At 59.1% G+C, this 12252-nt stretch overlaps 1 protein-coding gene across 2 annotated transcripts in view; it reads right to left on the bottom strand.

Moving 5' to 3' along the window:
• Window positions 1–454: 454 nt before the first annotated feature.
• CAPZB (capping actin protein of muscle Z-line subunit beta) overlaps window positions 455–12252 on the bottom strand; it is a 131162-nt gene continuing 119364 nt past the window's right edge. The window contains exons 7-10 of one of the 2 annotated variants that reach the window (XM_054513107.2): window positions 6057–6122; window positions 5328–5404; window positions 4010–4118; window positions 455–1305 (exon numbers count right to left, since the gene is read on the bottom strand). In XM_054513107.2, the coding sequence (XP_054369082.1) occupies window positions 4016–4118; window positions 5328–5404; window positions 6057–6122 (246 nt within the window). In that variant the 3' untranslated portion in view covers window positions 455–1305; window positions 4010–4015. The remainder of the gene's footprint in view (window positions 1306–4009; window positions 4119–5327; window positions 5405–6056; window positions 6123–12252) is intronic. The other variant, XM_045898559.3, reaches the window with a different exon arrangement.

The following is a 12252-nucleotide window of genomic DNA, read 5'->3' as shown; positions in this document are numbered from 1 at the left end:
GCAAAGGCTCCAAGGGGCTGGCTTGTCAAAACCACAGCGAGGGGCCGGAAGGACCGTGGACAGCCCTGCTTGCCCACCTGAGCCCTCACGCGCTCGACCACCACCTGTCCCGGGGGTGCTGAGTGAGTGCAGAGCTCACCCCAGAGCCAGGGTGTGGGTCCGAGGGTGGGAATTCTGCACACACTGGGTGTTTGCAGAGACGAGAGGCCTGGGGAGGCCACACCCAGAGTGACGGAATGACATGGGGGGGGCCCTTAGCTCTCCAGGGGCACGTGGGGCTGGGGAGAATGGACTGGGGAGCCAAGTGGCAGCTCCGGGTCCCCCCAAGGGCCCCTCTTCTCCCCCGTCCACCGTGCGAGGCGCCGCCACCCTGGGGCCAGCCCTCACAGCCAAGGCCACAAACGCTTGCGAAGTGAGGCAGGCGAGAAAGAAGACAAGGCCAGTGCTAACTGCGTCCCAGTTTCTGTTCGTTTATTTTTTTGTTTTTGTTTTTGTTTTTTTTTTTTAAGTATGGAAGCTCAAGTATAAGATGTAGATTTTTCTTTAAGCTTTACAAAAAAAACAAAATAAAACAAAAAACTCCTTTTGCATTCCATAAAAATTGACAGAAAAGCACCTGGCCAGAAGAGCAGACGGTCAGCAGCCCCCCCCCCCCCGCGCCCCCACCACGTGGTCTCCGTGGGACAGGGTTCCGTCGGCGCAGGACAACGCGGGGGGGCCACCCCCTTTCTCACGGAGCTGTCCCCTGTCCCCCCAGCCCCAACCCCCAAGCAACTCCCAAACACACGTGGAATCAGATTTCCAGTTTTTCTTCTCTCTTTCACACACCAGTTAGTTCATAAAATTTTTTTGTTTTACATTTTTTACACCAATGTAACAAAAAGGTGGGAGGGAAGGGGAGGCAGACAGACAGTGTATTTTATGCCTATAAATGGGGGGGGGGCAGACGGGGGGCTGGGGCAAACGAAAACACACGGTCTCTGTGGAAATATGGAGAGTTCTGATAGCAAAACGTGGTGGGAACGAGGCCTCAGAGACGGAGGATGTTTACTGGGCTTTATTCTCAGGGAGAGATGGCGCCGTGCGGCCTGGTGAAGCCAGTGTTACGGGACCGGTGGGGAGGCGAGGGGCGAGGGAAGGGAGCAGAAGACGAGTTCTCTAAGAAAGGAATCTAACGAGCGCGTGGCGTGTCCAGGGAGCGTGGAGCCGAGCTCTAACACTGCTGCTTTCTCTTCAAGGCCTCCACCAGGTCGTTCTTAAGAGCTTCTTGCTTTGATTTGTCTGCGAAAGTCTGCACAGACCTGCCAGGGAGGAAAGGAGTCGATCAGTCTGTGTCACGGGAGGGGGGCGGCGGCGAGGGCCAGGGCGCCGCGGGGCTGGTGCCTGGCTGGGTCCCGCTGCCTCCCTGGGTCCCGGGCTGGGCACCCCCACGAGCGGCGCCGAGGCCCACAGCGCCCGAGACCCGGCCCCTCGGCCCCTCACCAGGCACCACAGGGGAGGCGCACGGCCCACCTGGGCAGGTGCTCACCTCTGCACTGGGGGAGGGGGGGCGGGGAGGGCTGGTTGGAGCCAACAGAACCCTAATCCACTCCTCTGGGGCCTGAAGCAGGTGGTGGCTCCTGGGCTTCCCCCTCACTGCACCCCTGCCCAGCAGAGGTGGCCCACCGCTCACCCCCCAAGTGCAGGGTGCAGAGGGACCCCACTCAGCGAACGTTTAAGACCCTCTGGACAGCTGAGCAGACTGGGTTCACATCCAGGGCAGTGCCTGAAGGGCAGGCGCTTTGAGTCTTCTGCCATGCGACACCATCAGCTGTGAACTTGGCCGAGAAACTCCCTCGGCCTGGATTTCAAGAGGCAGTATGGGACTCAGATAAGAGGCCCTGGGTCCCTGCCGTCAAATCCTGGGTCTGTGGGGACACGCTGCCGTGCGTGCACTTGTGCCCAGGCATGAACACTCCTCAGCGCAGCGAGCAGCCACCGAGCTCCGCAGAGGCCAGTTTACAAGGTGCTTCCCGCACATTTCTCCTCTCCCTCTCTCAGCATCCCGGAGGGGGTCTTACCGGTGTCCCCAGTTCTCAGACGAGGACACAGAGGCTCAGGGAAATGCCCCCTGACAATGGCCGAATGGTCACTCTGTCAAACTGACCATTATGTCGACCAACCAAGGACTTACTAAACTACTCATAAACTTTCCAACAGTTCCGAAGCAGCGGACAGAAGGGGTGAGGGCTGCCTGGCAGGAAAGCTGTGGACACCAGGCCCCACGGGAATCCCCAGCTCCACGTGCATCGGCCATGAAGAAGGATGGTAAGGAGGAGCCAAAACATAATCCTCAACTTCCCCAAATGGGTAAAGTAACAGGAAGCAGTACGCAGAAGAACATCCCGAGTTCTGGCTACTGAATCCCAGAAACCTCATGGGAAGTGGCCTCCCAACGTTCTGAGGGGGGTGCAGACAAGACCATCCCTGAGCCACTAGAAACTCTCACAAGTGCCGTCCTTTCTGGTTGAACATTTCTGAACACCTGCCCCGGTGGCCCTTGGCTTCCATCCTTCGCCAGTCCACCACTTGCTTCTGAAAAAGTTCCCGGCGGGAGACTGCCCGGCCTGCAAGGGTGCTGGCTCTTCTGGGAAGGAGGAGCCGAGCACAGCTGTGCTCAGCCCTCAACCCCCACAAGGGAGAAAGTTCCCGAGTTAGAACCAGAGTGAGAATCAGGTAAGAGATGGGAGACTGGGCTTAGAATGACTTGGAGGTATAAGGACCGAGACACTCATTTAGGGGACAGAGTTTGGAAAGGTCACTGCCAAGCCATGTCAAACCAGTGTGGGAAGGAAGACACGTCCTGGACCCCTGGAGTGCCAGCTCCCCACTGCTGTGTGTATGGGGGGGTGGTTTATGCCGGAAAGTCTCCAATGGTGGCCACGGGACAGGGATCTAGAAGACTTCAGGACCCCCCTCTCCCCAAAAAGCGGAGGGGCTGGGAGGAAAACTGCACTATCGTGGCATGCCTTAAAAAGGAGGTTTTCTCCCACTGTGATGGGAATGTGATGGTCCCAGTGTGAGGCCAGACAGACGTGCTGAAGTCCCATGAATGCAGAGTAGCTGGGCAGCCTGGTTCCATGAATGCCCCCACCCCACCCCGCCCCAGAAATCCTGCTGAGCCTCTTCCGGGTCAGGCCCCCAGGGGCCAGTCCCTGGGCCTGGGCATAAATCCCTTAGCCCTGGGCTCTGCAGCCCTGCCCTGCCAGCTCTCCAAGCGCCTTCGATTAAAAATAGTTTCCCTCCCCTCCTGGGACACTGACCGCTTTCATACACATGTATCTGTCCACACTCAAGTTGCGGTTCTTGGCTGTTTTCAACAAGCAAGACTATTTCCCTTCCGTCAGCGTGAGGCGTTTAAGAGAACGGCCGCAGCGTGTTAGGGGCAGAAGGTTATGCGGGTCCAAGCAGCAAGCCCGGCCAGGGGGATTTCAGCCTCTGCTCTGTGCTCTAGCCTCGGGCTCGGGGCGATACACCCCTTTCAAAAGTCATGGCCCCCAACAGTCCATTTGCCACCAAGAAGGCTTCTGTGGCCTCTGGGATGCTCGGGGGGGTGGGGGAAGCCCCGGCCACACAGACAGTGGACTCCGAGAGGCTGCCCGGGGGCAGTGGCCACGAGGAAGGCCGGGCACACAGCCCAGCGGTGCAGACAAGCGGCTTCTGCTGGAGAGGCAGGGTTAATCCCCAGACCGGGCTTCTTCCAGAGCCAGAGCCAGAGCCAAACCCTCTCTCTGCCCCACACCCAACCCTGCCCGGAGTGCAAGACACACAGAGCACACACGTGACACGGGTCTGTGTTACACGGGGCCGAAGGGACACGTTAACGTGGCCGCCCACAGCCGTGAGCCGGCACACGGGGTTAGTGGTGGTTTAAAGGGCCGCGTGGCCACGGCTGGTCCAGGGGTGGCGGCGGGTTGGTGAGTCCTGTTTAGTGGGGAGGGTGCTCACGCCTCTCAGGCAGGGTATCTGCGTCGGCTTAGTTATCAGGCTGGATGTGGATCTGGCGCTGGGTCAGCACTTGGGAAAGTTCCCTCTGCAGCTGCTGAAACTTGGGGTGGTCGGGGATTACGTCAACAGATCTACAGAGAGTGGTCAGAGATGAGTGCGGCGGGAGGGGGGCGACACACCGAGGAGCAGGTGGCCGCTGGAGACGCGGGGAGGGAGCAGTGTCGTCAGGGCCCCTGCACTCGGGGGCAGCGGCACAGAGCGGGGAGCCACAGAGCTCGATGCTGGAGGCGCTCACAGCCGCCGCCCCCCTGCGCGAGTGCTAGCGGAGGACAAGGCGCTGGCCCCACGTGACCAGACGACAGCGATGTTGCCAGAGCCGGGGAATAAAACCCACCAGGGGCCAGACCGAGTTCCCCACGGGCGGGTGGGAAATTGGAAAGATGAAGATCCAGAGGGGGCTCCTCGCTATTTTAAACTGTAAGAAGAAGGCTAGAAATCTGTCTCCTGGGGGAATTTACAAGTCAGGGGAGCCCCCAGAGCGGCTCCCTGCCTCTGCTTTTGGCCCACGAGGAGAACGACCCATGGAATGGGGGCTCAGGGGGCTGGAGGCTGAGGGTGGAGCACCAGACCTTGGCCTCACAGAGTGGTCGGGCAGACACTATCCCATCTGACCCCTGCCTCCCTGACTGGATGAGGGCCACAGACAGGAGCCCCTGGCCAAAGCTCGTGCAGCTCAGGCGGGCAGCACCCGTGCGAACTCCCTTGTTTTCTGACTCCACGGCCAGGGCTCATCCCACAGCCACCTCTCCTGCCCCCTGAGGGGGCTCTGGCCTCCTGCTCTGTACCCCCGTGGACTCTGAAGAGCCAGAGAGCCCTTCTCAGCCTTCATTTGGGCCAACACTGCAGAACCGAGAGCACAAGATGGGTGGGGAGGGGCAGCTGGGGACCATGGCCATGGCCACCAGACGAACGAACCGGGGGCTGCAGAGGGGAACAGGCCGCCCGAGGGGCTGCCATCCTTCACGTGCTGTGAGGCCCAGGCAGATGCTTTAGATGGGAATGGCCCGGTGGGGGACGGAAAGGAGGGGGCTCCAGGGACGAGGGCACCAATGGCTGTCCAAGTGAGCGTCCCCCAGAAAACAAGAACAGCAGGGCAGGAACCAGCGTCTATGCAGGAGCTGTGTGACCTTTCAGAATCTGCAGTAACGATCCCACAAGGTGGGTACTTTAGCCAGGGGCACCGATGAGGAACCTGAGGTGCCCTGTGACTCTCACGCTGCACACCTAGGATTCAAATCTGTATCTTCTGGTTCCGAAGCTCAGCCTTTGGGGTACATTACCTCAGCCCATTGACGATGTCCTTTGTTTTTCCAAAGTAGATCTCATTCAGCGTACTTCTGATTTTATTTTCCATGTCCTGAGAAGGGAGATCAGTCAGGATGACAAACAGGAGGCCCGAGGCCCACAACCTCCCGTCCCACCAGCCCACCCCTGCAGTCCCCGCCGTGACCACAGGGGGGAGGCGCAGGACCGCGCCAAAGCCCAGTGAGCCAGTCCCCACGGCCGACACCCCCTCCTACAATTTGCCTTCTGAGCGCTTCCCAGGCTTCAGGCACTGGGAAGCCAATACTCAGGGACTGGTGGCCAATGCTGACCATGATGGGAGCCGGTCTAAACCACATCACCACCCACCCCGCTGTTCCCCCACCAATTTCGGGCACAATCCTGTGAAGCCCGAGAGCACAGCACCCCTTCTTCCAAAGAGCGTGGCAAAGGGAAGGCAGAGGCAGCTGCAAACAGCCCATGGCCTTGTAGGGGTGCTTCCCTCCTGAGCTCAGGCCTCTGCTGGCACCCCGTGGGCTGGGGGAGCAGGCTTCCGGGAGCACGCACTGGGGGGGGGCAGGAGAGGGGGCGGCCTGGGAGCTGAGCCCTGCTTGCATGCCCATCAGAAGGCTCAGAGCACGAGCCCGGGGCAACAGGGCAAAACCCAAGAAACATGACAGAGGCGATGCAGGACCGGCATGTGCTGCGGGAGCCGCCCCGAGCCCAGAGCCCCAAGCCCCACTCACCTCTACCAGGCGCCCGATATTGGCTATGTGCGGGGAGCAGTCACTCACGGTCTCATCCTTCTCCATCTGCCAAAGAGAAGGATGCTCCCCCACGTCAGAGGGCCGGGCGCTCAGCGCGAACGGCAGCCCCTGCCCCCAGCTTGGTGCTCCCGCCGCCAGCTGTGCAGCCAGCTGCAGGTGGTACAAGACCGCCTGGCCAGCAGGGGACCCCAGCACGCAGGGACCGCAGCTGTAGGGCCCAAACCGCTCAGCCGGGAGAGGCCCAGAGGCCCCGTTCCCCGAGGAGGGTCTCCTGCTGCCCTGAGCGGAGCACGCCCCTGCCAGCCCCAAGGCCGCAGCGGGGAGGGCAAAGGGGACCACCCTGGCCAGGCACTGGCTCGGGCTGTCCACCCCCCATACTGCAGGGGGGCGTCCACTGTGCCCCAGCTGCCCTGCGATCCCGACACGGGGGCCTGAGGCTCAGACGGGAGGTGCCGCAGGCAGTGCGGGCAGAACCCGGACCAGAGCCTTCTCACCGCGCAGCCTGCACGGCTGGTCGCGTGGCCGGGGGCGGTTTGAGCAAGAGAATCTGAACCCAGATTCCTAGACTGTGACCGAGGGGAACCCAGCAATCCGAGCCTCGGGCAGGGTCGTAACTGTTAAAGTTCTGGTCGAGTTTTACTGAAAGTATTAAAAGGAGGTGGCAGGTGGGGCGGGGTAGAGGGACAGAGGACTCCTGACCTGCACCCTTACGCAGGAGGCGCGGACCCCCCGCCTCTCCCTCTGCATCAGGCTCATTTCCCTCACGAGAGGGTCGATCCCTTAAGGAGAGGTTCCGCTGTCCACACCCTGCAGGGTGCCCAGGAGAGTGGTGAGCGCACAAATACTCGCTGTTTCAGAATGGAACTGTGGTTGAAATGAAACATGGACGCTGGAACAGGTCATCGTGAGACAGGATGAAAAGCTAGGAACGCGGTATCGGGACAGCCAGAGCTCAGGACGTGAGACACGTAGAGAAAGCACGGGTGAGGCAGGGAGGTGAATGGGCTTCAGAGGCTGGAGACCTGGGCGGCTGCTCGGGGAGCGCGGCAGTGGCCCAGAGGTCAAAGGCTTTGCTGCCACTTCTTCATCAGGGAGAACGACCGTCAGGCCACAAACGGTAGAAAAGACCCAGTTAAGAGCGAGATGAGGCCCCAAATGGGCGAGCAGATGGTAGGAGAGACCCAAGTCACTTCCACAAGTCCGATTCCGTGGGGCAGTCAGCCATCCCTGAAAAGTGACTGCGTGCTCAGGAGGAGCCCGAACGCCTGAAGAGGGCGGGGGCTGACCCCACTTTCACGAAACAAGGAAGATGAGAATCGGAAATTAAACATGAATCTGACAGTGAGCCACACAAGTTTTGATGGGACTGTTTAAAACTCATCTGTTGGCACATCTAAAATCAGCTATCTCTAATCTAGGAATCCACATGGGCTCATCGTGAATAAGTTCCACGAGAACCCCTAATTTCCTATTCTGATGGGGATGCTGGGAGCAGAGAACTCCTCTAGGGGTTCTCCACACACCACTGGCAGGTTCCCACCAAATCCCCTGTGGCCATGACCGGGGTGCCGGGTTCCCGGGGCGGCCTCTTTGGCATCCTGCAGGCTTCCTGCGGCCCCGAGCCAGCCCGTGTGGGACTTAAGAGAAGGCACAGCCGTGAGCCTTCTCAGCATCCTGGTGACAGCAGCGAGGGTCCAGACGATCAGAGCCCAGGAACGTGGGCTGCTGCGGAGCACACGGCCAAGTGCACGGTCGCCTGTTCTACTCAGCCTCTAGAAGAACTCTGTTTTCAACCCAAGGACATGGAGGCTCAAAGACGTCCTCTGCCCAGATCACGGCACATTTGCTCTTCCTGCCTCAGGTGGCTGGGGCGAGTGCAAATCACACTCCGGGGCTCAAACATGAAGCTCACCGAGTACAAAACAGGAACCAAGTCCTGTGAAGACACGCGTGGTTCTGAAGAGAATGTGACGTGCAGCCCCAACAGCTTTCACACTTCAGGGACAGGACCGCTTACCGGTGCCCAGCAGGGGGCAGCGTTCCCACCCGGTCCCACCAGTGGCAGGGCTCAGGAAGGTGCCAGCTCCTCTGCTCCGCCCCGCCCAGCCACATCTGCAGGGCTGGATTCTCTTTAGGTGCCGGGTTGGAAGAGGCCCATGACCCCAAGACATGGGCAAGAACGGGGTATGTGCCCTGCTCCCGGCACCCTTGGGCCAACGTTCCCGGGAAGGCTCGATCCTCAGGGACGACCCGGGTCCCTACAAAACAGCAGTGAGAGTGCTCCTGAACTTAGAAGGGATAGCTACTCCCCATCACTTCAGGTTTCCTAAATACCCACCCTGGGCCATCCCACAGTATTTGTTGGAACCTCTGCCCTTGGCCAACCCCTGCTGCCAAGACGACCGGGGTGTGTGCATGCTGGAGAGAAGCTGGGAGCACACTTAGGAGGAAGGATGTGCGCCACCTACCCTTTTTTTTTTAAGATTCTATTTATTTGAGAGCGAGACAGAGATAGCGCGTGAGAACACTGAGCGGGGAGGAGAGGGAGAAGCAGGCTCCCCGCCGAGCAGGGAGCCCGATGCGGGGCTCGATCCCGGGACTCCAGGATCATGACCTGAGCCGAAGGCAGACGCTTAACGACTGAGCCACCCAGGCGCCCCCGCCATCTATCCATTTTTAAAAGGGATCTTTGGACACCAATACACTCGGACTGTGTGCTCTTTCCCCCCACGTGGAAATGGTTCCTGTGCCCAGACGGAGGTCAGCTCAGAGAGTCGCTCTTCTGGGCAGGGAGAAGCCGGTGGGGGGGTGGGGGGTGGTCTGACCCAGACGAATCCTGTCCTCCCACAACGAGCAGTCTCCCGTCTTCCCCAGCTCAGTGCAGGGGGCAGGCTCCTGGCAACCTCAGGGAAGCGACGAGGCTCTGAGCTCATGGAGGGCCCATTTTATTTTACTTTTCGTTTATTTTTTAAAGATTTATCTGAGAGAGAGTGAGAGCATACACACACGAGTGGGAAGGGCAGAGGCAGAGGGAGACAGAATCCCAAGCAGACTCTGTGCTGAGTGCAGAGCCCGCCATGGGGCTTGATCCCACGACCCTGAGATCACCACATGAACCAAAACCAGGAGTCGGACGCTTGACTGACTAGGCCAACCAGGCGCCCCACCGAGGGCCCCATTGTAAATGAGTACTCAACAGCCCAAAGTGAGGCCCAGGCTGCTGGCAAAGGGGTCTGGGCCATCAGGGTAAGTAAAATCACATCAGCAATCCAACCTCATGGAAATCATCTTTGTGCTCCAGAATCAACCTTCCAATGAATCGAAGTGGTGAAACCACCGAAGAGGTCTGGGGTGGGTGTGGGGGCAGGTAGGGGGGAAAGTGAGGAGGCCTGGTCTCCTCTAGAAGACGGACTCGCCGGGAGGGCAGCAGGGGTCCCTAAGCTCATGGCAGAGAATCTGAACCCAAGGGAAAGCCTGGCAGGGACCGGGGAAGGGAAGGAAGACATGGGCAGGGGTGCGGGCCAAGGCCTTGGCACACACCGACGTTTCCACGGCCCCCTTGCCCACACCCCTGCTGGCTCCCTCCACACCTGGTCAGGGTCAGCTTGCTGGAAATGCTGACCCACCAAAAATAGGCCTATTTTTGTAATGCATATATTATTACATCCTTATAAAAGTGGCTGCCAGACGAAAACATTTTTAGGGCTGTGACCACACAGATGTTCCACAACGTGGTTCCAACCAAGTCTGAAGTCAGAGCCCAGCCCGCCCAGCCCCACCAAGCACCTCTCCTCCTCTCTGTGGCCTGGAGATGGAAGGACACGGCAAGTGTTTGGAAAGCAGGCCGTCCTCCTCAGAAGCGGGGTACAGTCTCCCCGGCTGCTCTGCAGCATCTTCCAATAGGCACGGCCCCGGGGGGGTGGGGGGCGCTGGGGGAAGCCAGCCCTTACTCCATGGCTCCTACTCTGGATGGAGCCCAAGGCCTGAGGGCCTCGGCCTTCTGCTGCATGAGCTACCACTCACATGATGCCCAGGACGGGACCTGGCAGAATGGCAGCTCCATCCCTGGGGTTCCTCCAGTCCTGTCCTCCCGGTTACTGACCTGTGCTCTGGGGAAGAGCTGGGCTGGAGGCCAGGACTTAACTTGCTGTCAAGTCAGAAGACAGTGGTCAGAGAGCCTCTCAAGGAAGGTTCGGTTTGCCCAGATGAGGGAAATTTTTTTTTTTTTTTAAAGATTTTATTTATTTATTTGAGAGAGAGGGAATGAGAGAGAACACATGAGAGGGGATAGGGTCAGAGGGCAAAGCAGGCTCCTCGCTGAGCAGGGAGCCCGATGCAGGACTCGATCCAGGGATTCCAGGATCATGACCTGAGCCGAAGGCAGTCGCTTAACCAACTGAGCCACCCAGGTGCCCCCAGATGAGGGAAATTTTAATTGAGCCTAAAACTACATATATTCTAGAAGACGAAAAAGTCTCTGCTTGCAAGGTATGTGGTAGCAGCAGAAACAGCTATTACTTATTGAGCACAGACCATGAGTCCAAGTGGTTTTTTAATTTCTACTCTACAAGAGCATCTCCGAACAGGCACTATTAGCTTGACGGTGAAAATGCTGAGTTTCGGAGAAGGGAAGTGAACTGTCTGGGAAGGGAGTAGGCTAAGACTGAGCCAGGTCTGGATAATTCTGAAACTTGTGTTCAGACCTCTCTGTTTGCTCACATTCATGCACATTCTTTACCGGAAAAATCAAAAACAAACCACAATCCAGGGCTCGGAAATTCCGAGCAGTATCCATCCCCGCCTCAGCCCCCTCCCTTCCCCTCAGATGTCCAGTCCCTTCCCCTCAGACAGTGGCCTGACTGTCCCTAGAAGCCCCGATGCTGAAGCCCCTCCACCTTCATCCCTAGTCCAGGCTACCTCCCAAAACACCAGGAGCTGGCTGCAGCTGGGCCTCCCCCAGCGAGAAAGCATGCCCTGAGCCGTAGGCCCCACTCCCCTACATCCGGCAGAGGGCCACAGGCCATCCCCCCACTTCTAGAACGCACCGCCTGGCCTAGCCTAAGCGCCAAGCTCGAGTCAAAGAGGATTTCCCTGCCATGAGACACGGGCAGGTGTCTCTGTTGGAGTTTGACTGCGGAAGATCTGTCACAAGGCGCCTACACTTGAGTGGGGAGAGAGCTCAGCTTGCAAAGGACCAGCCTAATCCCCCCAACTTGACAAAACATTCCACCTTCGTTTCTAAGTATTTGGAATCTGAAAAAAATATCAAACGAACATCTGCAGGGCCCATCCCCGGATCGGAAACCTTGGATCTCCTTCCAGAGATTTACGGTCTTGCCTCTTTCTCACGTCTTCAGCTGTCACATGGGAGAAGTGACCTCTCAATGCAACTTCCTTTTCAACATGTTGGTACTTGGCTTGCAACATTTGTTACTTGCTCCACAGCCCTCCCACTGGGGCCTGGTGACGGTCCGCCAAAGGGCACCTTCCGCCCTCCTCCCCTGGAAGGCCTGTGAGGCACTCCCACAAAGCCCACTGTGCACCCTTCCTCCCCAGCAAACCGCCCCCCCCCCCCCCCCCGCCACCCACCGACCCGGCATGGATTTGCTAAAACACTTTAGCTACCTGCCTCGCCTTCCAGCCAACATCCCTAAGGAAGGCCTTGCTAGGTAGGAATGGAGGGAAGGAAGGGCCAGAGGGGAGGTGATGGGTGAGGGTGCCGAGGGAGCGCAGGCCGGTGCGCACCTGGTCTGAGCCCACGAGGGCGCCTCTGCAGCCTGGGTGTCACGACCAGAGGTGACATGTGGCTCAATTCCCGGGTCACTGTTAAATTTACCAACAATTTAAAGAAAGCTCTCCGTGTCCTGCACTTACGCTCATAGCCACCTCAACTGAGAGAGGAGAGGGCCGGGGGCAAACTCCGAAGCTGGGGAGGGACCCCCGGGAGAGCCCTGGCCCTTCTCAAGATGGGGCGTGGGGAACAGGAAAGTGGAGGGAGCGAGCCAGGTGGGCCTCCGCGGAGCAGTGCTCCCAATGGCTGGTCAGGCCAGCTGGCGGGCCGGTGCCTGAGGACGTGGGGTCCTTCCTTCCAGACAGATGCCACACATGGGTGAGGCTGTGTGCTGAGGACTAGCTTCCAGAGCGAGAGCCTGGGCCTGGTCGCTGGGAGCACTGC

Source organism: Mirounga angustirostris, unplaced genomic scaffold (genome assembly GCF_029215605.1).
Source record: "Mirounga angustirostris isolate CCGP_5_RB_7025 unplaced genomic scaffold, mMirAng1.0.hap1 SCAF_4, whole genome shotgun sequence".
NCBI lineage: Eukaryota > Metazoa > Chordata > Mammalia > Carnivora > Phocidae > Mirounga > Mirounga angustirostris.
This window is presented reverse-complemented; position numbering and strand designations above follow the sequence as displayed.